Source organism: Carassius auratus, chromosome 22 (genome assembly GCF_003368295.1).
Source record: "Carassius auratus strain Wakin chromosome 22, ASM336829v1, whole genome shotgun sequence".
Classification (NCBI taxonomy): domain Eukaryota; kingdom Metazoa; phylum Chordata; class Actinopteri; order Cypriniformes; family Cyprinidae; genus Carassius; species Carassius auratus.
In genome coordinates, this window is record NC_039264.1 from 3,607,100 (window position 1) to 3,635,087 (window position 27,988).

The window sequence follows — 27,988 nt, forward strand, 5'->3', positions numbered from 1 at the left end:
CTCCCACAAATGCATATGATGAATTTACACCACAATGTGAACCAATTTTGAAATTTGAGGCAGAAAATGTAATAACATTCAAAACCAAATCATCAGTGTCTATGGTGGACACATGGATTTTTCAAATGAATAAAAGTAAAGGAGTTTGGTTACCTGGGAAAATCATCGTCCAGCCATTCGTCTCTCACCTCTATGATCTCCATCGGCGGGCCCAAGTCAACGCTGCACATGCTGAAGAAACCCGGGCCTCAAAAAACAAAGTCAAATCCTCTCCTGAAGAGTTTAATCCCTGAAAGTCAGTGCATACCAGAGGTACGGATTAATGGGAAAAATCATTTTAATCCCTCTTTTAATCTCTGACTGAAGTGGCCTCTGTTTTAATGTGGGGATAATTCCCTTTTGTTCAATTCTGAATTGTATTTTTTAATTATGACTATTTTTTTTTAAGAAATACATTTATGTATTTAAAATAACTATAAAAAACAAGATTGGATTATTATAGTTAATTAAAAGTACAATTAAACTTTCATTACTTGAAATAAGATAAATATTAACTGGAATACATTTTTGATCAAATATAAAATAAATATTATATATTTACATAAAATAAATTATAGAATAAAAAATAGTTATTTTTATGTCAACTAGTTGCCAAAGCAATATTTATTATTATTTTAATTTAGCTGATGTAAAATGAAATAAGTTTTAGACTAAAATTGGATAAGAAAAAAAAAACATTCACAACAAAATGACTAAATTGGAAAAACCTAAATAAATAAATAATTCAGAATATGAAGATTTTAATAGTGATGTTACAATAAAACTGCTGTATTTGGAGTCTAAATGTTATATATTGAATATTAAATTCAATATTACTTTGAAACGTCATGGTGGTGTGGCTTGAAACCACTTATAAAAATTTTTCTTAATGATTCTTACAAATTATTTAAAAAAACCATAAAAAATCTATCTTAATTCAGTCTTTGATAGATTAAATGAATAGCGGTACCGTACTCAAATGAGGATGGGATTATTCCTGGTGAACTGATTATTTTTCCTCTTCATCCAGAGCCGTACCGAGCGGAGCGCAGGTGTTGATGCAGGTGCTCTGAGAGAAACACAAGACTCCTCTGTTCACTGTGAGGGAAAGAAGAGGCTACGCTCACTCTCCAGGTCACATCAGACACTGGATTCAGCCCGGCATGTTTCCAGAAGTGTGTATGTTCTGCTCACATTAGCAGTGAGGATGCTGTAGGAACATCAGCGGTGCTTTGTCATATTGCGTCTCCTCCTGAATGCTGAATGCTGTATGCTGGTGCTCCAGGCTCAGGATGATCTTATTGAGGCATTTCCACATCCTCTGAGCACTGAAACAACAGAGGCTTTGAGATCGCTCTTTAAACACTTTGACCCTCTCAACCCACAGGTGGCGCTAATGTACAAGACATGTTAATATACAATCCCATTCTGAGTGGATGAGACATTTCATTTGGTTTATTTATGCTTTGGTTATACAATATCTGTAATCCTCCAGGGCAGATATTGTTGTTTATTAACCTGAATGTTATATTATGTTATATGATTAAATGTTGCATTTTCTGTTATCTATCTATCTATCTATCTATCTATCTATCTATCTATCTATCTATCTATCTATATTAGCCTAATAGAAATAATTTTGATTTGCATTGTAAAATTCCAATATTAGTAAAAATATATATATATATAAAAATATATATATACATGTTTATATGCGGACATATTCATATTAATGATAAAATGATATTATATTTTTGTTTACTTTCTTTTATACGTAATATATTTGTACATGATAATAATACTTGGAAAATCCCTTTAGTAAATTTATTTTTATTTATAGGCTTTCACATACCTGGATGATGTATTGTTGTGCATTTAAGTTGATATAATTATTAATATTAATATACTTACAAAATACATGGGCTACAATAATCACGCCACGCATGCGCGTTACGAACATCGGTCTGAATGAATCAAACTTGTGGAAATTGTTTTAAGTACCAAAGTTTTAATCAAAACTCAGTTTTTGTCACTTTCAAATTAAACCTTAACTGACCTGAACTAACATACTATTTTAAGTATGTTTTAAGCATTTGACGTGTAAAGTGACGAAAAAAATACTATTAAAAGTAATAGCTGAACATAAGACGAAACCTGACGTTTATTCTGTTTTCGTATGAATCTAAATATAATCAACAACTCACTGACTTTCTCATCATTTCAGAGCGCCGCCTTGGCCCACATCACTGATAGAAACACACTATTTATAACTGATATAAATGAAACTTTACATCATAACGGTTTTATTCTGAGGCTCCGAGGGGGTCAGCGGCGCGAAGGGGACAGTTGACGTCACGCGCACACGTGTCTGTCACGTGGTCGCAGGACACGCCCCCGCCGCTGTCACTGCTGCTGCTGCTGCTGAAGTTTCTATGATGGCGGCCAGTAATTATTATGGATTCACGCATGCAGCAGCCGCTGCCGCCGCCGGCCCGCAGTACAGGTACCACAGCAACACACGTGCGCACGAACACATTACTCCAGTCAGGATGACAGAAAGTATATTTAAAAGAGATGCTAACGGCCAGTGCGCAAAGATCTCTCGAGCTGCTGCTGCTGGTGTTTACTGATGCTTGCTTGTTATTATTATATGTGTTCGCGTGAAATATGTAAATACCGTATGTGTGCTAATGTAAATACCGCGGTGCTGCCATCCATTATGACTCGTAGTACCATGCTTATACCATGGTAAACATTTGGAACTATGCTTTTACCTGTAATTCTGTGGCTTTACCATTGCACTGTATTAAAAAATTGCATATGCTTACACAAAGTCCTGCATTTTGGTAGCCTGTTCTTTAAAGTAAATACTATTACCATTGTATTTTGCACACTTGTAACCCTTAGGAAAATTACCCATGGGTTTATTGTAATAACAGTGTAGTTGCCATGTGAATAAATAAGCTCAGGATAGCTGGGATAGGATAATATTTGAAAAACTGGAATCTGAGGGTGCAAAAAAATAAAAAATAAATATAAATGTATATATTTTCGAGAGACGAAAATTAATATAAATATTGAGAAAATCATCTTTGAAAGATGTCTTAATGAAGTCCTTAACAATGCATATTACTAATCAAGATAGACGTTTTTATATATTTACGGTAGGAAATGTACAAAAAATCTTCATGGAACATGATCTTTACGTAATATCCTAATGTTTTTTGACTTTGATTATAGAAAACTCTTTAATTTTGACCCATACAATGTATGGTATGTTTTCGGCTTTAGCTACAAATATACCTTTGCTACTTAAGATTGGTTTTGTGCTCCAGGGTCACATTTCCACAACCTCAGTTTTACTACAAATAACTTGGTTAAACTAGGGTTAGTGTAAAACCATGATTAATCCGTGATTACCATGATTTAACTATAGTAACCATGTTTTTTTGGTTTAATTTGTAGTAGTGCTGTCAAATGATTAATCGTAATATAAATAAAAGTTTTTATTTACGTAATATATTTACGTGTCCTGTGTTTATTTATTATTTATTAATACAAAAACAGTATAGATTTACTGACTAGGTGCGCATTAGCATATCATTAGATATATCACCCAGCCCTAGTATATAGATTTATTTTATTGTATTTAATATAAATATATATAATATAACATATTTTCTTCATGCGTGTGTTTGTGTTTGTATTTACATATACGAAATATACACATTACACATATATGTAAACTAAAAACTTATTATGGATGCGATTAATCGGTTGACAGCACTAATGTGTGGTAAAACCATGGTTAATTTTCAAAATGGAAGGGTATATAAACCTCATTAATTTTGAATCCCAAAATTCCCATCCAGTGCCCAGCCGCCTCCTGTGTATTCCCACCCAACCACGGGCAGCTATAGTGTCCAGCCCGTCCCTGCAGTGGCCCATGCGGTGACAGCCTCGTACCCTGCTGCCACCGCCCAACCGGCAAGTCCCGTGGTAACCGCCCCTTACCCCACGTACCAGCCCCATCCCGCCCCCAACTACGGCTACCGACAGCCCGAAACATCCCCACAACTGACGCCCACCCCTCAAACTTACCAGGTGTTGGCTGAACCGGTAAGTCTTTGTTTTGCATCATTCTTATTAATGACGCATCTCAAGTGCGCTCACTTACTTATTCCCAATTTAATTGGTTATACAGGAGAATTATAGCTACGGTCGACCACCACCAGTCAGCAGCTTTGAGAACAAGCAGTACTTTCAAACGAGCATCGCACCCGCGCAGAGAACCGTGACCGAGGCCTACTTCCAGACAGGTGAAGCTGCTTTCTCTGTCAGTCGTCTTTGAATGCTGTTAGAGATGTAACAATTAGGGATGTCCCGATACCACTTTTTCACTTCCGTCACCGATACCGATGCCGCAGTTTGGCTATTTGCCGATTACGATATAAATCTGATATTTTTTTTTTATTCTTGAACTAATGCTAATAATAAAATATTACTAATCTTTTTGATATATTTACGGTAGGAAATTGACAAAAAATATTCATGGAACATGGTTTTTGGCATAAAATAATTAAAAAAAAAAAATGTTTACCCATACAATGTTTTTTTTTTTGGTTATTGCTACAAATATACCCCAGTGACTTAAGATTGGTTTTGTGGTCCAGGGTAGTTCAATTCAATTCAGTTCAATTCAATTCAAACTGATAAGCTACTTATAAATTTTGTAGAAATGTAATTTTCTGTAAAGTTGCTTTGTACTGATTTGTATTGTAAAAAGCGCTATACAAATAAACTTGAATTGAATTGAATTGGTCTAGGTCCATATATATATATATATATATATATATATATATAAGCTATGTTAAATATAAATATTAAATTGAATTATTTGAATATTATACCAATTTTGTGATTATTGCAATGATTTTAATGCACTTAAAATAAAATACAAATATTGAATTAAAAACAAACAATACTAGAACTTAAATTGAAAAATCAAAATTTAAGTTTAAAATATGAAAAATAATAGCTAATTCAAAATGCTAATCAATACAGTAGTATCTAAATAAATGCATTGCTTGTTTAGATTATTGTTATGTGTTATGCATTGTGTTAGTGGTGCATATAAATTACAATAATTCAATATTCATGTTCTTTTGGTGAGAAACCATGTGAACTTTTTATGTCTTCCATTAAACATTCTGAATGAAGTTTGATTGAAAAACAAAACAAATAAACAACCGGCCCATTTAAGACATTTCAGAGCAATTGGTATACTTAACAAAAAAAAAAAAAATTATATATATATATATATATATATATATATATATATATATATATATATATAGTTTTTTAAATCAAGCTATATTGCTCATCTATAGCTTCCAGTTTTTAGGCTTTAAACGGTAGCATCTTTGCCTTTTCAGGGCTGAAAAGTGGCTACAGCCCCACGAGTACAGCGTACAGTCAGCCGCCTGTTCAAAGGCAGGTCACAGCTCTCAAACCCCCTCCCTCTGTGAGCTCTGTGTCCTCTAGCTACACCATCTACCCCACGTCAACCAGCGTACAGCAAACTCCAGCCCCCATATCCACTTACACCCCTAGTTCTTCCTTCAACTCAACAGCTGCGACATCCTACTCTGGTACACATCCGATTCAGATTTATATGCCACAAATAGCCACCGGCAAATCATTTAATGGTGTCTCTGTCTTTGTTGCTTCAGCTGGTCTCAGCTATTCCAACTATGAGTCTAGCGTTTACACATCCACGCCTTCGTACTTCCAGCCGGCGCAGTTGGCGCCCCAACAGGCACTGCCTGAACCACCCCTCCAGCAGCCACAACAGCCTCCACCGCCACAGCAGACACAACAACCTAAACAGCTCTCCAACTCCTCCTGGAGCAACAAGGGCAGCAGCGCACTCACCAGCTCCACCGTCAACACGTACAAGAAACCCGTTTTCCATCAGAACAAGATCCAGAAGCCCAAAGGCCCACCTAAACAGCCACAGCTGTATTATTGCGATATCTGCAAGATTAGCTGTGCTGGTCCACAGGTGAGCAATTACATTAAATCCACATTCAGCTTCACCCAAAAATAAAACTAATTCTTATTTAATAGCCTTCAGGCCATCCAAGATCTTTCATTCTTCAGCCGAAGAGAACTTAAAGGGATAGTTCACCCAAAAATTCTGTTGCAATTCTGTCATTAATTACTCACCCTTGTGTTGTTCCAATCCCGCCATCTTCGGAACACAAATTAAGATGTTTTTGATCAAATCTGAGAGACCAGGGACACTACCACGATCAAGGCTCAGAAATTTAGGACGACTTTGGATTAAATAGTCCATGTGACATCAGGTGTTTAACTGTAATCTCACAAAGCTACAAGACAATTTTTGTGCGCAAGAAAACTAAAATAACGACTTTATTCAACAATTCTCCTCCTCATCCTGTATGCTGTGGCGCGCCAATGTTATGGAGAGAATATCATGACGCATGTGTAGTTGAATTGTTGTTTTGGTGTCAGTTTATTGGAACCAATCTATTTGATCTGTTTTCGTCTGTAGAGTTCAATTCAATTTATATTTTTTAACGGCCGATTCTTCTAAACAAGTTTTTGCTTCTACTTCAGTAGTACTTACTCTAAGCATCTTCTCATCTGTATTTCGAAGAATTTGACTGAGGGGTAGTGTTGGGGTTAACAAATTAGAGTGACACTAGTTATGTAATCCGATTACTTATTTTCAAGTAAAGAGTAAATCATGCATTACTTGTAAATTTACAATTAAATGTCTGAGTTACTTTTTCAAATACGTAATGCATGTTTTCCCATTATTTAATGGCACCTCTGTTGAGAAAAATTATGATTGAGGTGCACTTTTGGTGTGAAAGGACCTCTAAGATCCATTCACACAGAGAACGATATCTATAAAGATAACGATATTAGCGTCTACCCCAGCGAACGATATTGTCTGTTTATTCTGAGTGCACGTGTGCTGTCGCTTTAAATTCCTGAGCTCATTACAGCAGGATTGGTTCTTATTGGCTGACAATGTTTTTAATCATTCATCAGAAAAAAAAATTGTTCTGAAATTGATTCCAACAATATCGTTTCTCTCATTCTACCATCTTTGTAGGAATAAGATTATATTTATAGAACGGAGGGTTCCAGTCCTTGGTTCTGATTGGTTGAGACATGTTCCAAGCTGTTGTAAATTACTCTACAAACACACACCTTTGTTTACCTCTGTGTTCTTGTGTTGCTCGGCAACAACTTTGTTTGAACCACAACCGATTCTGAGGAACTACATTGTTTGGTGGAAGAATACTGTTTTTATTATATCAATACACTTTATTTGCTCAGATTTATTTTGTGAAACCTTACTTCATATATGGAATAACCATTTAATAAAATCAATAAGCTCTGTGAAGCCATGGTTTGTAGTGAATTTATAACAGCTAACAGGGTTTTAGTTACTCTGCTTTGTGTCATGCCTAACAACACCAATTAATTTTTATAAATCCACTGTAAACTATGGCTTCTTGGGGCTCATTGTTTTAATGAACAAAACCCTCAGTAAAAATTTCAGAACATAGATTAAAAAACTAAAAACTTTAAGCTTTTAAACTTTAAACTAAAAACTACAAATCTTTTGCATATAGAAGGTCTACTAAAGTTGAGGGAATTTTTGTTTTGTTTTTTTTAGAATACTGACTTTAAAGATATGTATTGAAATCTATAGATCTACAAAAGTACAAAAATAAGTATTTGGGGTGTTTTCTTAACCGCTAGTCAACAACATGCTATGACAATCCAACCCCCCCCCCCCACCCAAAAAAACCCCATTCCTTTTCCCGATAGTGTCTTGCCCTAATTTAGTGGAAATTGGTAGCAAACATACTTTTTCGTTGACTTGTGTTCTTGTGCTCATCTGCAGACGTATCGAGAACATCTGGAAGGACAGAAGCACAAGAAGAAAGAGGCGGCTCAGAAGAGTGGCAGTCAGGTGACTAACGGACCTCGCGGTGTCCAGACGCAGCTGCGCTGTGAACTGTGTGATGTCTCGTGCACCGGCGCCGATGCATACGCCGCACACATCCGGGGATCCAAGCACCAGAAGGTTTATTAAATGTTAAATGCCATTATCAGCACTCTTGGGCTTTTCAATGTATTTTGGGGTTGAAATGCACCTGCTATCGAACTTTTCCTCAGGTGGTGAAGTTGCACACCAAACTTGGCAAACCCATCCCTTCCACGGAGCCAGTTTTCGTGAACTCTGCCCCTGCTACTGTGACGATGACTACTAGCAAGACAGTGGTGAAAACCACTCCTACCCCAACATCGGTTGCGCAGAAGACTCCGGCGGTGACTCTTTCCAAACCTGTGGCGTCTCCTGCCAAGAAACCTGCCACTGCTAAAGTTGCCATTATCGGTAAGCGACTTTACCAGGCATTTTCACTAAAGTGTCGTAAAACACCCCCATGTTTACGCACTGGTCTTTCACACTTTAGATCTGAAAAAGACTCCAAAAAAAATTGATATTTAAAATTGGAATAGCGACCAGATTAACGTATAAATATCACTTTCAGCGTCAACTTTGTTTTTTGAACCGTAAGACGAATTTGCACAAGTAGTTTGTGAGTTATAATTTTTTACTATAAACTTAATATAAAACTAGATTTCTGAATGATTAAATGGAATTTGTTTGCTTTCGCGACATTTGCATTGGAACTTATGTGAATTTATTATAAACTTACATGACTTTACATGATGATTTAGGTCATTTTTTTGTGAAATGTGAGCAGAACAAATTTTGGTGTAAAACATTTAGACTACTATTTGTTTTCAAAATTAATTTTATGAATGACTTGCACGGATGTTTTTTTGCAATTATGTGAATTTACACAAGAATGCTTTTCCGAATTATTTACGTAGTCATCACAATTGCAGAAGTTTGTAGTATAAAAGATGTTTTCTGCATGACTAAAAAAAATTTTTTTCTGCAATTGTGACATTTACATTGGAGATTATGTGATTTTATCATAAATTTGTTTGCTGTTGCAACAGTGTACATAACAATTTAGGCCTTTTTGAATTTTGGTGTAAATAATTTGGAATACTGTTTGTTTTCAAAACAATTGATTTTACAAATGACTAGCGCAGAATTAGTTTTCAGTTAGAAAAATTTAAACAAGAATGGTTTTGCGAATTATTAACTTAGTATTTTAACAGTCGCACAAGTATGAATAAAGTGAATAAAATTAATTTGTTTCCATTCGTGATGAACAAAAGTTAATAAATGTAACACTCATCATTGCATTAACAAATTTTAAATGTTTTATGAATGATTTACACCTAAATTTGTTTACATTTGTGACAGTTTATGTACGAATGTTTAAAAGACCTGTTTTCACACAATTTTTTTCACTTTTTTCACTAAATGAGGCCCAAAATGTGTAAACATTTTTAGTTTAAGCTCAGTTTTAGTCACAAAGTAAAAAAAAAAGTCATAAATGCCTGATGTTTTCAGTGTTGGGATTATAGTTGTCTTATGTGTGTCACTTCACCGTAATTTCACCAGAGCTTTCGCACTGATCACAGAAATAGATATTTCCTCTTTAGTGCTTCACTCACAATACCCACATGATTGGAATATATGATTTACATCCTGCCTTGAAGAAGAAAAAGCTCTATGTAAACATTTCAGTCGTTATGTTGATGCAATGCGTCTTTCAAATTGTAACATGACATCAACACAGAAGTCTTGCTCAGTCTTTTTGCTTTATATAGTTGTGTTATTCATACCAGATAATGCTGCTCAGCAGGTTATGAGCTAATAGATTTATGAGTAATCGCGCAACAAACCCTGCACACATCTTAAACATGTTGGTAGCATGGTTACATTACGAACAGCCATCTTGCAGAAACATGAAATGAAGTGAATTCCCTAATATCCATTTCTGTCCAGGCAGCAGAACGTCCACACCAGCTCCGGTAAAACTGGAGGAGGTGAAGCCAACTGTGGTGAAGACGGACACTTTGAGCGACGATGAGGACGGTTATGGGACTGGAGCTCAAGGAGACATTCAGCCCGTGGGACACGATTATGTTGAAGAAGTGAGACCGTACAGCTCTTTTAGTGTACAGTTAAGCTTGATCAAAACGAGTGAATTTTTGTCAGTGAATCAGTCAAATTGATTCATGAATCATATGTATTTGCGGATCAGTCCTTTGAGGGGTTTTAATCTCAGATTCTTGTTTTTTTTAATCTTGTTTTTTCTCTTCAGGTTCGAAATGATGACGGAAAAGTGATTCGCTTTCACTGTAAGCTGTGTGAATGCAGTTTCAATGATCCCAATGCTAAAGACATGCACCTGAAGGGACGGAGACACCGGCTGCAGTACAAGGTGAGATGTCTCTCTGGAAGTAAATGTGTATATTAATTAGTATACAATTATAATGTAAATGTAAATAATTATTTATATAATAAACATGAGTTTGTAAAATAAAAAAGTAAATTCAATACTTAAATTCAATACAAAACTGCTTCATATAATTATATTTTCTTATTTTTTTTTACTTGATGGACTCAAAGAAAAATGGAATAAAATATTTTTTTCATGATATAGCTGTCAGTAAATAGCCATTTTTGTACTTCAGTATATTTATGTATGATTTTGTGTATTGATATAATTATTAAACTGAGAAAACAATTACTTTGAAGTAATTATTTTTAATTGAAATTACTTTAATTACATATGATGTTGCTAGAAAATGACATTATTTGGTGTAATGCGGTTTAAGGTAAAAAAAAAAAAAAAACATACTGCACATTATTGTTTATCTTTTATGTCTAGCCTTTCTGAAACGTACACCAAATATGAGTTTTTTTGTTGTTGTGAATGAATGTATGCAAATTTCATTGCTTTGACTAAAAGCTTGTATATTAATATAGTTATTGTAATAAACTGAAATTTCTTATCTAGCAAATTATCCATTTGACACATTAAGGGTTGATTATCTTCTCATTTTAAAGGGAACTTCATGAACTCATGAACTTGCAAGTGAAAGATCAGATTATTGATAACAAAATATTTAAAAGTCTGACATCAGTGCAAAACCAGCTTCACTTTTTGAGACACTTGAGTTAAAAACACAAGACAATTATAAAACAGTAAAGACTTGAAATCACCCAGGGCTGCAATTATTGACCAATATTTGTATTGTTTTTCAGAAAAAAGTGAACCCAGACCTCCCAGTGGAGATCAAGCCCAGCAATCGAGCGCGGAAACTTCTGGAAGTCAAACTGCGAAAGCAGAAACAGAAATCTGTGCTGAAGAGACAACAAGAGGACGAACAACGCTGGTACACAGAAATGAGGTCTTCCTCAACATTCACACCATTTCGGTTTTATTTATCTTTTCTAACGCTAAAACATTTATTGCACATTTCACTAGGCGTTTTTTTATAGTCTTAATTTCTTTGTGTGGTCCAGCAGGAGGTACGAGGAGGACATGTACTGGAGCAGGATGGAGGATGAGCAGTTATACTGGGTGGAGATGAGGCACAGAATGGCTCCGCCCCCTCTCATGGGCCGGCCCAGTATCCCGGTGCCTCCCCTATTGGTAAGTACACGCAATCACATTTCAAACAAACCAAAACTGTTGCAAGTTACTTATCAAATTGTAAACAGCAACAATTCTCTTATTTATCTTTAGCCCGTGCGGCGTCCTGATTCGCCCGACGACCGCCACATCATGGCCAAACACTCGGCCATCTACCCCATGGAGGAGGAGCTTCAGGCCGTCCAGCGAATCGTGTCTCATTCTGAGCGCGCTCTCAAACTGGTGTCTGATTCGCTGCTGGAGAAGGAGGCGTGTGCTGCAGACGACGACAACGACGTGGCGGACAAACAGTGAGGACTCTTGCCAGCTAGCTTTGTGTTTATGCCATCGAATAGACGTGGGAAATGGTGTAAATTTACATGCTTCTTCTTGGACAGGTCGGAATCTCAGGCTCGTGTTCTCAAAGGAGTCATGCGTGTGGGAATCCTGGCTAAAGGTCTCCTCCTGCGTGGCGACCGCAACGTCCAGCTCATCTTGTTGGCGGCCAAGAAACCCACCGCCTCTCTGTTGAGAACCGTTGCAGAACAACTGCCCAAACAGCTAGCGGTAAGCTTGTCTTTATTTGCGGAGTTGCTATGCATGTATCAAATGTTTATGTTGAAGCTGCTGAAAACCATTATTGACTTCTGACCTGCCTATGCTAAAAACTTTCCACTTGTGGTTTTATCACCACGTTTCATTTTGTTCTGGCTGCTACATGATGGAAATCGCCCACATAAGAAATCACATGATCCCAGGTGTTAAGTTTAGATACAGCAACATGTAGCTGGATGTGTGCTTAACATTTTGCAATTTCTTGAAGTAGGCCTAAAGCTTGGCTTGGATTTGGATTATGTGTGATTCTCTCTAAGAAATTTCCAGGTTGTACTTCAAATTTAAATCTAAAAAATAGAAAAGTTTGATATGATGTTTACATTTATTCAAAAATATTACAATTAACATTTATTATATTTTGCATCAAGCAAGTGAGTATTTTAAAGCCCATTTATATATATTTACCACAATTCAGCAATAATTACTCACTATGGTAAAACAGAAAATCATACCGAATTGTTTTATTCCATTGCAATTTAATTTAAAAAAAAGAAGCATTTTAAACGTATTTACCGTAACATGCAGAAAATTATATATAGAAAATATTTTTATCACAGTTTGACGTATTTCCTAAATTATTTTCATGACAAGTGAAGATAATTACTTAAATGTCATTACTGCAGCACAGAACCTCATTACGGAAACTTGTGGAAAATTATTATTTTGATTTCAATTAAACATACTGTCAAAAAATTGTCTTTACTATGATTCGGCAAAAACATTACCAAAATGTATTTTCTTGACAGAAAATCACAGAAAATCATAGCAAGAAGAAAATAAAGAAAATAATTTTCATGACACAAAACCTCACTGTAAACATGCAGAAAATGTTAGTTTAACATGTTTTCAAAATTGTATTTACTATAATGCTGCAAATAAATCATTACCGTATCATAAATCATTACCGTAACATACATGTAATTATAAGAAAATATTACTTTCATGTAAATTAAATGAATTTCCTAAAATGTCATTACTATAATGCAACAACAAAAACTCATTAGTTCACCCCCCCAGATTTTTCTTTATTAAAATTGGAATTAAAATCATTACATCACTATCACAATATAAAAATACTTTTTTAAATCTTTATTTATTATATATATATTTTTCACATCACAGCAATTAGATTGGGATGGTTGAACCTTGTGGTGATGACTTTTGCATGGGAAAAATGTGCTAAATGAAAATAATGTAAAAGTGCAATAAATCTTTGTGATCTCAAAAATGTACTCCATTTACCTGATGCAATAAGTAACATACAGAAAATCGTTCCTTTCAACATTTTCTTTATTAAAATCAGAATAAATTCAGTGTGATACAACCATCATGCATTAATACTTTTTTAAAATGTAATGATCCTTTTTTTATTATCAATTTTTCACATTAATGAAACTTGAGATTGTCCATTGCGGTAATGACTTATTGCATGGGGAAAATGTGCTATGAGTCATGAAAATAATTTTGAATCTTTATAATCTTAAAAACATTCTTACTTATTCAATCATTAACATACAATTTTTTTCCTTTTCACATCACAGTAATGAAAATGAGATGGTTGTGCATTGCGGTAAAGACTATTTGTGTAAGGAAAGTAATGCAAAATCTTTGATCTTAAAAAATATACTTTATTTACTTGATGCAAAATATATGGATTTTTGGAATGAAATATGACCCAGACATATTTCTGGTGGTTAATTGTGTGATCCACGCATATATAATTCAAAATAACTGCGAATGAGCTTTTGACTCTTTCTGCTACTGTTGTGGTCCATGTATCTTTAACTGATCTTTAGTTCCACTGCCTGGTTAAGACACCTACAGAGAGAGACTGGGGCATGTACTTAATTTCCATATGCATTATATCCCATTAACCCCTGCATTATCCAACCAAGACTTTGAGTGTGGCATTTACCACTGGGATTATAAGGGACAAATTATGGCCCCTGTATTGACCCCCACCGTCTCCTCTGTAGTAATACAGTGTCCTTTTAACCGGCAGACCTTTTCTGAAGATCAGTATGAGGTGCAGGTACACCCTGAGGAAGCCAACATCGTCATTTTTTCAAGCAAGGAACCAAAAATGCAGGTCACCATCTCTCTTACCTCGCCAGTGATGCGCGAAGACCCCGTCCCCAACATGGAGAAAGGTTAGAGAACCCGTGCTTTCCCTCAGCAGCCCTATATGTGTTCCCTTGGTTCACAAAAAATACGGATATTTCCATATTTCCATCAATTGGCTTTCCTGTACACTTCCCCTTGTTCATTTTCCTTTTTTTTTTCTTTTCTTGGTTCAGTCCATTATTTGCCCTCGGTTTTGCATTGCTTCCTGAAAGCTTTTTAAGGAATCAAAAACAGGATCTCTGACCTTTCTTTACCACTGTGGTGCAATATTGTACAAGTTGTGTTGTAAGATACATGAGCAATTCAGCATGAGAGAGATTTATGGCTTTCACCACTGACCTTTTCAGGCCAAGTTAGTCGTTCATATAAAGTGGTGGTGAATGGTGTAAAGATTTGGGAGTAACAATTGCATTCATTTTTGTGCGCGTACAGAAACAGGATCCTACATCACACAACTTTGAGATTCTTGCCATTTTCATGTCAAAAATACGTTTTTAATAACTAATATGATCCGTTTCATCAAAACAGTGGCTAATATTGTTTTAGTAACAAATTATTTATGAATTTATTTGTATTATTAATTGTAAATATCAATTTCTATTTTACCTTGTTTGTTTATGTTTATTTAAACAGCCACTTTTGTCATAATTACTTCACTGCATTCATTCATAACTATTTGGCTTTTGGATTATTTTTGGCCACGAGATGCAAATTGAATGTCAATTTACAATTTACTGACTGACGGCAAAAGGTCTGGAATTCATGCCAGCTTTTCATTTTCCAAGCCCCGCCCATGAGGCCATTTGACCGACATGTCCAACATCCAATCACAGTTCGTTTCGTTTCAGCGTCACGTTTCAAGGTGTAGAAATGTCGCCACATTAACAGACCGGAGTGTAAAACTGACATATTAAAAAAATTTAATGCCACAAACTTTAAATATTTCACATACTTTTAAAAATTCAGCTTTGAGTTGATCGAGATAAGTGCTCATCGTCCTTCTTTCCTGAGAGGGTTTGGCGCCATGGTATCTTTGTTTATAGGCGGAATTTTAAAAAACGCTACACACACGTGTTTTGCGGAAATTCTGTAGAATTCAACCAATCCGATCACGACTTTCGACACTCCTGAAGCATTTCCACTTTTGTGTCCCATATGCATCAGACGTTTAGCCAACGATCCTTGGGCGTGATGTCTGAAGCTAAAACTAATTTGCTTGTAATTACCGCTTTTTAAAAATGTATATTTTCTTGGATACAAAAATTACTTCGTAAAAACAATCTATTTCTTCATACAAGAATTCAGTTGAAAAATACGTCACTCCTGTAGCTAATAAACCTATGTGGCCACTGCAATATTTTGGGACTGACAATGTATGGTAGTTTACATAGACTTTTGTCTTTAAGTTGAGACCTAAACTATTAGAATGTGAGTGAATATGAATTTTATTGTTATTGTTTATTGTGGCCTAAAACAAACTCATCCTCTCATACTGAAGTTTTGACCTCAAAAGCCTCTGTAATTCTGACTTGTAACCTGAGGTCACTGTTGTTTTTATTTTGTTAACAATAATTCTCAATTTTATTTCTTTCAAACAACCAAAACCCAAAGTGGTTCTCCACACTTGTCCTGTTTGGGTTTGTTAATCATGCATTAACAGACCCAATTAATAATATTTTCCATTTACATCTTTTGCATATCATTGCAACAGCTTTTTTAGGAACCTGGACGTGCGGAAAACCCCTATTATTGTGACATTTCGGTGTGGTCACTTTGTTTTGACTTGTGTTGTAATGATCACATTAACACAGCCTAGTGTCACAAATTCCCTAAAATATTTTTGTGTCATTTAATCAACAATACTTTTATATATTAGTAAGATCTACTTACTATTTTTGAATAAAAGCTAAACATATTAAATATTAAATTAAATACAGTTGACGATGTTTCCTACATTTGTCCTTTCAGTGTCAGAGAAAGACCCTCTGGATGTTCTCAGCAGGACCAAGTGCCTTGAGTATTTAGCAGCTCTGCGACATGCTAAATGGTTTCAGGTAAAAAAGTCAGGCTCTGGTGGCTTTATATGGGAGAAAGTATTTGGGAAAGACCCTCTGGATGTTCTCAGCAGGACCAAGTGCCTTGAGTATTGTACTAGTACTTTTAGGACAGTAGACACTAAATCTTTAAACTTGTTAAAAAGTATTGGAGAAGCTACTTTAAAATTACATTTCGCTAACATTACAAGCAACCCATAATTCAACATCGTTGTCAACGTTTGTTAAATTGTAACGTTGTTGCATTAGGAATAACAATAAAAATCGGAAAAAGTAATAACTACTACAAATGTACTAGTGGAAAGTATCTGAATATAGTGAAATTTTATAAGGATTATCTAAACACTAAATTCTAATAAATTATGTTCCTAAACACAATAAGTGCCACTTTATTTTCAGTATTGCCACAAGGAGCGCTGTAATCAAAATTATTGTAAAAATTTTCTACGAATCCATTTTTTTTCAGGAACAACCATTTGAAAATAATCTCGCAGATCAAGTTAGTTAATTTTTAATGTCAAAATGGTTAGCATGTTAGCTAGCTAACTACCTGAATAAGAATCTGTAGTTAAACTTGTTCAATGGAATTGTGTGTTTACGTACTTGTGTAGAGTATGTTTTTGGTCTTAGTCTCAGTGATTGTTTAAGTTTAGTAACATTTTAGCATTAGCTGTTGTTCGCTGTGATTTATATTGCCTATTAATGAGTTTTATGCACAGACTTGTGCTTTAGTCTTAAATCATTACATTATGTTTTAGATTGCTATAGTAAATTATAACAAAGTTAGACAATGTGAAAATGTATACATATTTTTGACACAATTGGGAAAGCTACACTTAGGAAACTGATATGGAACTGACTTTCGATTAAATCCAAAAAATACTCTACGCAAGTTTTTATTTAATCTAGGAACGCATATTCGATTTCATTCAATAGCTATATTCCTAAATATGTCAGCACGCAATCAGCATCGTTATTATGCCTTATTTTCAGTATTGCCACAAGGGGCACTATAATTTACGCTAACGTAAACGTTTTTCTTCTACGACTAATTTTCATTTTCAGTAGCAACAGTGTGTAAAGAATATCACAGAGAAAGTCAGCTAAGTTTATTGTTAACTGGTTAGCATATAAGCTAGCAAATTACTTAAATACATTGTAGTTAAATGTGTGAACAGTGGAACTTTGCCATTGCGATACATTGGCAAAGTGTTTGCGTACCTACGTAGAGTATGTTTCTGGTCTTAGAATCAACCGTTGAATAATTTTAGTAGCATTAGCATAATCAATTAGCATTTACATTTGTGTCTTTAACTGAAGTATTGTAGTTATCTGTGACTATTGCAAATTAACGAGTTTCTTCCACAGGCTCGAGCGAACGGTCTTCAGTCTTGCGTCATCGTTATTCGGGTTCTGCGGGATCTGTGTCAGCGTGTACCTACCTGGGGCAAGATGCCTGACTGGGTCAGTTAGCTTTGTTTGCTAACAGTGATTTGAGTTTTAGCTAATAATGGTCGCTAACTAACGTGCTGGGTTTTCTTTCGCAAAGGCCATGGAGCTGCTTGTTGAAAAAGCCATTAGCAGTGCATCGGGTCCGCTCAGTCCTGGAGAAGCTCTGCGGAGGGTCCTCGAATGCATCGCCACCGGGGTTCTCCTGCCAGGTATGACCAATGTTATTTTAGGAATTTAATCATACAGTACAATAAACACGTATGAGTCATGTAATAATGTATTAGTCCATTATAATAATGCGTGTATGAATGCTGTTGACGCACTGATTGCACATTGCATTAATGCAAATGTACTTTCCACACATTCACGTTGTTTCCACACACATTGACGATAATGAATGAATGTGTCTATATATGCAATCAGCAGCTGGTTAGTTTTTTTTTTTTTTGGCATCTTTGTGTGGTTTTGTTCGGTTTTGCAACTTGACTTTGAAATGTAAAAGGCTCTTGGCTGTTGCGCTGTAGACATACTGTAATATCTGGATTTTTTCCCTTTCATGTGTGCTTATATGGGCTCCTTTGGTGTCCTTTTGGAGTTTGTAAGTGTCCTTTTTTGTAAACATATCAAAATTCATATACATCTAAAAACTGATTTTTGAGAATCACCCTTTAATAATTTGGTTTACTTTGCTGGATATAGCAAATTATGACAAAATAAACATTTGAAACAAGATTAAATGGTCTATGCTTAATTTCATGAAGTGTGCGATTAATCACAGAAAAAGGTGGAATTAATAAAAAAATTTAATTAATTGACAGCCCTAATGTGTGTGTGTGTGTGTGTGTGTGTGTATATATATATATATATATATATATATATATTTATATGGAAATGTTATGTGCTTTAGTCATTTTTATTAGTTTTCATTTTACGCTACATTCTTTTTACCATTATTTCTGTTTAAGTTTTAGTACTTCAACTTTACTTTTGGTTACTTTCCAAGTTAACATGCCAGATTAGTTTTGCTTTCATTTTCTGGTTTATGTTTTAAAAAATTAAATACACTTGCAAATAACTTAAAACTTGTTCATTTAATACGTTTTATTTTATTTAAGCTTTATTTTTTATTAGTTTTAATTGACAGTAACAACACTGGGATAAGAAAGTAATTTTGTCATATGTTCTGTCATTTTATTAGTTTTGTTTTTTTTCTGGATATTTCTATTTAGATTACATTTTTATGTCACTTTTAGTTTTCAATAGTAAATTTATTACTTAAACTCATTTTATTTCAATAAGTTGCCAAGGAAATGTAAACATTTCAAGTTTTATAATTGAAATGTAGTATATTTTGTTTTATTTCAGCTTTGTTTTTAAATGAACCGAACCAACTTTTTTTCTTGCTACACGTTTCATAACCCATTTAAACATATATTTATATTTAAGTCAGTCTTTTAATGTCTGTGCACTCCTCAGATGGTCCAGGTCTTCTCGACCCGTGTGAGAAAGGTCAAACAGATGCTCTGGGAAGCGTTTCGAAACAAGCTCGGGAGGATGTGACCGCCAGTGCCCAGGTACTAAACAGTGTTTTTCTAACAAACATTTCCATGTGCATGATCCATGCTTATTCTGAAAGCACATCACGTTATGTTTTAGCATGCGCTGCGACTGCTGGCTTTCCGTCAGATCCATAAAGTCCTCGGCATGGGCTCGCTGCCGGTCTCCAAGACTGGAGCTCGAAACCGCAAGAGACGGCGCCACGGCAGCGACACCGGTGAGGGAGAAGCCGAAGGAAAGAAGGATAAAAAAGACGATTCTCACATCCCTTGAGACCTCTGCGTAATCCTCGCAAGCTGTTATGTCCTTAGGAAATGTATAAATATCACTCAAAGGGGAAAAAAGACAACATACGATGGTTCCTTTTTTCAAAAGGACAAGAGATGGAAAAAAACGTAGTCGTTCCTCTTTTAATGATGCAATACGTTTTTCTATTACATTTGAGCTGAAAATAGGCCCAAATGCAGCAGCCGCATCCCTTTGTCAGAACATCAGATGATGAGTGAACGTCGCTGACATATTAATGGCACTTAATTAAAAGCTTTAATTATCCAGACACAGGCCAGTCTTTTTTGTTTACATCATATATATATATATATATAATTTTATTTTTACAGTGGGACCCAAAAACTCTGTCCACATTGACATTTTTATTTCCCAGATATTTATAAATAAAAATTTATACGAATCAATTACTAATAAAAATACAGTAATTTAGTGACAGTGCAATATGTAAGCAGATGGACATTGCTGTCAAATTTTTTGGCAGAAAATACAATTTAAATGTTTTTTTTTTCTGGAAAAAATATTAAATATTATATATATATTTTTTTTCTGGAAAAATAATAATAATAAAAAAAAAGATTCCTTGAAAACATTTTTTTTTTTTTTATTACATTTTATTTATTTTTCATGGAAAAATTTTAAGTCTCAGACTTTTGGATCCCACTGTATAAACAAAATATTTAGATATATTTATAAATCTGTTCTATGTAATATTATTATAATGTACTATATAATAATATCATGTATGATATTATTGCAAATTAATTAGTTTCTCTACTCTGTATCTTTAAAAAAAAAAAAAAAGTTTTTAAAACACATAGTATAGTATTCACTAATAAGCGACACGATTAAGCTTTGTGTGGTTGTTTATTAACCCGACACTGGATTTATACACGCTTAGGCATCAGATCAGAGGAAATAAGAAAATCAAATCAAATATTTAGATTTATTACTCTTCTGTGATCATTATTTTTATTTGCATACCGATTAATCGCTCATTTCACGGCGAGAAGCTGGCGTTTCGACAGGGTATCGAGTCGTCGTTCTCTAGCGAACGACGCGAAAACACAACGGTAAAGTCTGTGGTTATTCACACGTGCCTGCGGAAAAGACTTAAAGTACTTGAAATGTGAACGAGGAGGTGAATTTACGGTTCTTCATATTGCAATATAATATAATCTAATACCTCTCTATTCTTACATTTTTATACAAAAGAGTAAAATCTAACGAGAGATGCGCAGTTCGCTAGAAAGGTTGCTGTGCGTATATCGAACTGATTATTCGTGTCGCCTGAGTTTGCGCTCTGCCAGCTGTTTCTACGTACAATGCGATCGTATGCCGGCGTTTTTAAATGTTCCTGTTGAGTGTTTGTTCTGGTTTTGTGGGACTGTGAATAATTGTAGTGTGATCTTTCTTTCTTTCAGTTGGAATATCTGTGTAGTGCTGCTTCACTAAATAAATGGAGAAAACGATCAGGCTACTGAGCCACTCTTGTGTCTGTTTTGGTTCAAGTCGAAGCCTTTTTTTTGTTGTTGCTTTATATTTTTGCTATCATATATGGTCATAAATAGGGGTGGAAAACACGTCAGAGGCACAGCACGAATGTTTGGAGGAAGTGGTGCATGTGTAATAGAACTCTTGACGGGTGTGTGACCATTCACATGAAGTGACACCCGTGGTTCACAAACAAACTCGTACTGGTGAGTGACACCAATCTCAAAAATATCAAGAGTATTGTTTGTTTGTTTTCATTTTTTACAGCTCTGGGCTCACAGAGCTACTAGTTTAATGTTTGTGTCTTGTGTATAAGGATTTTAGTTGATTTTTCATAACCTAAAAGAGGTTACCAACACTCATATGTGTATTCAAACACTCATATGTGTATTCAAAGTGTCTTTCTAAAGAATTTTCTTGTTCAGGAACATTTTAAATGACATTTTATAACATTTTCGAGACAAGGGTTTATGCAAAATGGTTAACCTTAAGCTTTGAATGTGTTTTTATTTATTTGTTTATTTTACATGTAACTTGTTAACTTTTTTGCCCGTATTAATCACGTTGTACTTTTTTGCAGTCATGGTGTCATGCGGTGCGACTTATTTTTTAATTGTTATTATTAAGCGTGTGTATATTAAGGATTTTTTTTTGTTTAACGTTTTTTGAAGTGCCAATATGACGTTATGTTCATTTTACTTATTTGTCAATTCATACTGATTTATTTTTTTCTCCATCATTCACCATTTTATTTGATTCATATGTATATTGAGTTTTTTTTTTTTTTTGGAAGCATTTTTGGTGTCTTTTGGCATTTTTAAACATTTTTTATTGCTTTGTGACTTTATATTACTATTAAATTAAGTTTAATATTTTGCCATTGTGTTCTTTTGGCCGTATTACTACTCTAATCAGTTTCTGCATTGACAAATGTGGAAAATTTATATTTAAATCATGTGTTTTGAGTTTTTGGAATGAATTTTGGAACTTTTTAAACTTTTTTTAAATTTCCTTTTTAACTGTTTCTTTGGCTAATTTAGATGATGTATAAATTGTTACTGTTTATAACATGCTAAAACATCATGTCCAATCAGTTTTTCCATCAGGTTGAAGGTCTGATGATCTTCAGATGTTCAGTGCTCAATAGAAACATGGCGATGGTAGGCAACACTTACTGCTAAATATTAGCCAGCACCTTGAGATGTTTTCACACCTCACTTCTCACCTACTCTATTATCATTGCTCTATCTTTATCCACCCTACTGTTACTCAGAAGAGTTGGACGGCAGGTACACAGTGTGTCGCCAAAAAGCAGCACTGCAAACCCAAGGGCGGTGAAATAGCGTATCACAAAGGCGACATCTTGACGATCATTGGACCTGGGACGGTAAAATTAAGCACGCTTCCCAAATACTTTCTCCCATATAAAGCCACCAGAGCCTGACTTTTACGTCTAACTTTTTTTTTGTTTTCAGAGGAATGGAGAATACAGAGCCCGACATAACACCACAGGGGAGGAAGGATTGGTTTCAGGTTCGAAACTCAGAGAAAGGGAAGCCCTCCGTATCGACCCCAAATTGAGTCTGATGCCGTAAGTGAGCAGAAATCTGAATTCTGAAGAACTGCATTGGGGAACAAGCTCGTGCTGTTGTAGCTCTTACTCCACAGAAGGACAGGATGTGGTTAGTTTATGTCAGAGGGGTTATTTAAGCCCTGACGTTGTCTACAATCTTCTCAGATGGTTTCACGGTAAAATATCTGGACCGCAAGCCGTCTGCAAACTCAAGCCCCTGGAGGACGGGCTGTTCTTGGTGCGGGAGTCGGTTCGGCATCCCGGCGACTTCGTGCTGTGCCTCTGCTTCAGTCAGAAGGTCTTCCACTACAGAGTCATCTTCAAAGACAGCAAGCTGAGCATCGACAACAAGCAGTTCTTCTACAACCTCATCGACATGATCGAGGTGTGTCCAGCCCGTGGCTAAGTTTAGCACGCGTATGTTTGTTTCTACATTTATCTCACTTTTCCAGTCACACATCCGGGCTGCTAGTGTCCTGTGGTTTTCGAGGGGAAATGAGAACTGGGGCACTCGTTTGTTAAGCCTCTAGTTTTTCAGTTTTTTTGTCTTTTTTTTTACACTTTTACTCAGTGCTATGAAAAGTTTTTTGGGCCCCCTCACAGTTGTTGTTTTTTTTTTGGCGCATATTTGTCACACTTAAAGGGTTAGCATGTCCAAAAATGAAAATTCTGTCATTAATGACTCACCCTTGTGTCGTTCTAAACCTGTAAGTCCTCTTTTCATCCTCAGAACAAACATTAAGATATTTCTGATGAATTCCGAGAGCTCTCTGGCCCTCCCACAGACATCAATCTATCCTTCCATTCATCCTTCCATCCATGCAGCCATCCTTCCTTCCAGCCATCCTTCCATCCTTCCATCCTTCCTTCCTTTCCATCCATCCACCCAACATTCCATCCATCCTTCCTTCCTTCCATCCATCCATCCATCCTTCCATCATCCTTCCTTCCATCCATCCATCATTCCTTCCATCCATCCATCCTTTCTTCCTTTCATCCATCCATCATCCTTCCTTCCATCCATCCATCATTACTTCCATCCTTCCTTCCTTCCTTCCTTCCTTCCATCCATCATCCATCTATCCATCCATCCATCCATCATCCATCTATCCCTCCTTCCTTCCATCGATCCTTCCCCTCCATCCCTCCCTCCCTCCCCTCCATCCCTCCCTTCCTCCACCCATCCATCCATCCATCATTCCTTCCATCCTTCCTTCCATCATCCTTCCTTCCATCCATCCATCATTCCTTCCTTCCATCATCCTTCCTTCCTTCCATCCATAATTCCTTCCATCCATCATCCATCCATCCTTCCTTCCTTCCATCCATCCATCATCCATCTTTCCATCCATCCATCCATCCTTCCTACCTTCCATCCATCATCCATCTTTCCATCCATCCATCCATCCATCCTTCCCCTCCATCCCTCCCTCCATCCATCCATCCATCCATCCATCTCAGACAGACTGTATTGCCTTCAATAATTCAAACTGTATGCTTTTAAAACTTTTTTTAAACTTCAATTTTTTTTCAAAATTTCTGGTCCGGCTTTCTCAAGCCAACCTTTTTTTTTTTTTAAAGTGTCTGTGTGGTATGCTTTTTTAAATGTGATTTATTATTACTTAATAATAATATATTTATTAATCATTCTGTGTGGTGTGATAACCCGATCCCACGACAATTCCTACATATTTTACTAAGTGGCTTATTCGTACGAATTCGTACGACCACACTTATACAAATACGATTTTTGCCAAATCATACGTATTTTACGAGTTGCACAATGTATGAATTTGTACGAATGACCTACACCTAACCCCGCCCCTTAACCTAACTGTCACTGGGGTTTAGACAAATCGTATAAAAATGTACGAGTGAGGTCGTAAAAATTTAATCCACCTTGTTAAATACGTACGAATTGGTCGTGAGATAGCGTTGAGTGTGACAACATATCGTTGTTGTTATTTTTATTATCTAGCCTAACGCTTGTCCTCAACTCCCTCTTATAGACATTGCATCACACCACACATTGGGAATTAAAGGGGAATTCAATTCTGCTGTGTTTTGTGGTCACAGCTGCTTTTATAAACGCTGTGTTGGTTTGACAGTTTTACAGAGTACATCAAGGCGCCCTCGCTTCGCTCCTGCTGAAGCCCAAGAAGATGGAAGGCACTAAATCTGCCGAGACCAAGCTGTTGAAATGTAAGCGTGACTCAAAAGAGCTCCAAAGATACCTGAGGATTGCTCTCTAGTGGTTTAACGCGGTAAATCTGGCTCTGTTTTTACAGCCGGCTGGCTTCTAGATCTGTCCAAGCTGAAGCTAGGAGAGATCATCGGAGAAGGAGAGTTCGGCGGTAAACAAAATTGCCTAAAACTTATGAAGTTATTGCTTTTTTTTCTCTCGATGACGTGTGCAATTATATGATAGGTACAAGTCCTATATACTTGATGGTTATGTGTTATAAGATGAATATGTTAATGTTTCAGCCGTGTTCGAGGGTGAATACGCCGGCCAGCGGGTGGCTGTTAAGAACATCAAGTGTGACGTAACCGCTCAAGCTTTCCTGGAGGAGACGTCTGTCATGACGTGAGAGCACTTCCTCCTCCGTTACCTGCTCTGTGTCTCTATTACACATGTTCACCATCTCCTCTTCTCCAGGAATCTCCATCATAAGAATCTGGTGCGGTTATTGGGAGTGATTCTTCACAACGGCCTGCACATCGTCACAGAGCTCATGGCCAAGGTACAGGTTTCAGACCAAGGGACGGATGTGATCACGTTTATTCGTTGACTAAAAAGTGTGTGTGTGTGTGTCGTCGCAGGGGAATCTGGTGAATTTTCTTCGCACACGAGGACGCTTCGCCATCAGTGCGACGCAGCTGCTGCGCTTTTCACTGTAAGAGCTCACGAATATACACAGACTGATAGTAATTTTAGGTGTTAAAGTCAAGTGGCCCTTCATTTTAACGCAGAAAACCAATGCATTAGTTTAATTATAGTCCATGTCATATTTCAATCAAAAATCAAAAGAAAGAGAAATTAAACCTATTTTTTCCCCTTAATTCTCATAACCACTCTGTAAATAGTGTTTAAATTGAATAAAATCATTGAGAATTATAATTGAAAAAAAAAAAATCGACTTATTTTGTAATACAATAATAAGAATGATTTTATTAAAAATAAAACAACAACAAAAACATTAGATTATTTTTAATTAGAAAGGCTTTTATTTATTTATTTAAAAAATGTATGCGTGTATATTTTGTGTTGTATTTGGTATAGTAGTAAGAATTTTATTTGATAAAATAAAAGTTTGTTTTCTATAAAGTTATTATATTTTTTATTTATTTAAGGTTCATTCATTTATGTGGTATATAATGATAATATATTTAAAGAAATAAAAGAAAAAAGCTTAATTTTATTTAATATAATTTGTTATACGTTAATGACATTTTATTATACATTTAAATAGCTTTTTTTCTTATTTTGTGCTATTTTTAAGTATTATGTAATTTGTTAAAAAACTGGCTTCATTTTATTTTATATACTTTTTTATTACGTTAATGCCATATTATTATACTTTTTTAAAATCGTTTTTCTTTCTGTATTTTGTGCTATATTTAAGAATTATTTAATTTGTTTAAAAAAAGATGCTTCATGTTATTTAATATAATTTTGTATTATGCTAATGACATTTTATTATTATTTTTTTAATAGTTTATTTTTTCATATTTTGTGCTGTTTTAAAGAATTATTTAATTTGTTTAAAAAAAAGACTTCATGTTATCATTTTGTATTATGTTAATGACATTTTATTATAAATTTTTTAAAATAGATTTTTTCCCGTATTTTGTACTATTTTTAAGAATTATTTAATTTGTTTAAAAAAAAAAAACAGGATTCATATTATTATTTTGTATTATGTAAATTACATTTTTTTTAAACAAGTATGTTTTATTATTTTTTTTTATCATCATAGTAAGAATAACTGTATTTATTTTATAATTGTATTTCATTTATGTATTAGTAAATCTTGTTGTGTCAAGAATCAAAGATTTTTAGAACATCTGAAATCCCCTCAAAAAATTCCACGTGTGTCAGTCATGAAGGTTTTTTTTCTCCTGCACTTCTCTTTTCCCAGAGACGTTTGTGAAGGAATGGAGCACCTGGAGTCGAAGAAACTCCTGCACCGAGATCTCGCCGGACGCAACATCCTCGTGTCTGAAGACAGCGTCGCCAAAATCAGCGACTTCGGTCTGGCCAAAGTCAGTTCGACGGCTACCGACAACTCCAAGTTACCCGTCAAGTGGACGGCGCCCGAAGCCCTGAACAACAAGGTGAGGAAACACCACGAGCTCACTCCTCACACCTGAATCAGCTCAAACTCACCGTGACGTCTCTGTCCCTGCAGAAGTTCTCCACTCAGTCAGACGTTTGGAGCTACGGAGTCCTCCTCTGGGAGATCTTCTCATACGGCAGACAGCCGTATCCCAAAATGGTGCGTTTCTCACCGTAACTGTGTGGTTTGCTCTCACCCTGCTGCAGGTGTGATGTTGTGTTTCTGGTGTTTGTTGCAGTCGGTGAGTGAGGTGCGGGAGCGAGTGGATCAGGGTTACCGCATGGAGCCTCCGGACGGATGTCCTCCTGACGTCTACAGCATCATGATGTCCTGCTGGGAGACGGAGCCCAAGAGGAGACCGTCCTTCCACAAGCTCCGAGAGCGGCTGGAGAAAGAGCTCGGCACACACTGACCTACGCATGTGTCTATAATGTACAATTAATTTATTATTCATCACACTCTGTATTTAGGGGTTTTTGAGTGGATCTTGAAAACACACCGAGGTGTTTCGCCTCAAGATCGGGAAAGTCAGATTAAACTATTGCATGAAGGTAAAGCCTGGTTTAGGACCTTAATTTAATTGTTTTTGTTGCATTGTATAACTTATTATAAGTGGTTCTCATCTACTGATTTATTTAATTGTTTTTATTTTTATTAAAATGGTACAATAAAAATCGATATAAACAGTACAGCATGTAATAACACGAAATACCTTTATTTAATTTTTTTTTGCATTAATTATAATGTGAATTTGGTAGAAAATGTGCTTATTTGTCATGGAAAATAATGTCATGTTGCTCTCAAATTTTTAGGGTTGTAAGAAATAAAATCTTTCTTATT

The 27,988-nt window shown here is 35.6% G+C and overlaps 3 protein-coding genes across 4 annotated transcripts in view; 2 read left to right on the top strand and 1 right to left on the bottom strand.

Annotated features, from left to right (window-relative positions):
* Positions 1–309, bottom strand: part of LOC113039420 (caytaxin-like) — a 4,389-nt gene extending 4,080 nt beyond the window's left edge. Inside the window, exon 1 of the mRNA XM_026197324.1 lies at positions 154–309. Coding sequence (XP_026053109.1) covers positions 154–230 — 77 coding nt within the window. The 5' untranslated portion in view covers positions 231–309. The remainder of the gene's footprint in view (positions 1–153) is intronic.
* A 2,144-nt stretch (positions 310–2,453) lies between these two features.
* On the top strand, positions 2,454–20,023 carry LOC113039409 (zinc finger RNA-binding protein-like). Of its 2 annotated transcripts, none has more exons than XM_026197309.1 (19): positions 2,454–2,542; positions 3,912–4,158; positions 4,244–4,358; positions 5,475–5,690; positions 5,772–6,103; positions 7,988–8,170; positions 8,263–8,482; positions 10,019–10,167; positions 10,338–10,457; positions 11,285–11,430; positions 11,549–11,675; positions 11,769–11,965; positions 12,053–12,221; positions 14,272–14,419; positions 16,362–16,447; positions 17,816–17,911; positions 17,997–18,108; positions 19,376–19,473; positions 19,556–20,021. In XM_026197309.1, exons 1-19 carry the CDS (start codon positions 2,472–2,474, stop codon positions 19,727–19,729), a joined length of 3,006 nt encoding a protein of 1,001 aa, XP_026053094.1. In that variant the 5' UTR covers positions 2,454–2,471; the 3' UTR covers positions 19,730–20,021. The 2 variants fall into 2 exon arrangements, with proteins under 2 accessions (XP_026053094.1, XP_026053093.1); XM_026197308.1 differs by having other exon boundaries at positions 2,472–2,542; positions 11,546–11,675; positions 19,556–20,023.
* Positions 20,024–22,357: 2,334 nt separating this feature from the next.
* LOC113039417 (megakaryocyte-associated tyrosine-protein kinase-like) lies at positions 22,358–27,979 on the top strand. The gene is made up of 12 exons (XM_026197321.1): positions 22,358–22,395; positions 22,509–22,622; positions 22,711–22,826; positions 22,974–23,193; positions 24,917–25,010; positions 25,097–25,162; positions 25,296–25,395; positions 25,468–25,552; positions 25,632–25,705; positions 26,951–27,146; positions 27,221–27,307; positions 27,387–27,979. The coding sequence occupies exons 1-12, from the start codon at positions 22,387–22,389 to the stop codon at positions 27,558–27,560; spliced, it is 1,335 nt and encodes a 444-aa protein (XP_026053106.1). The 5' UTR covers positions 22,358–22,386; the 3' UTR covers positions 27,561–27,979.
* The last annotated feature ends 9 nt before the right edge of the window (positions 27,980–27,988 follow it).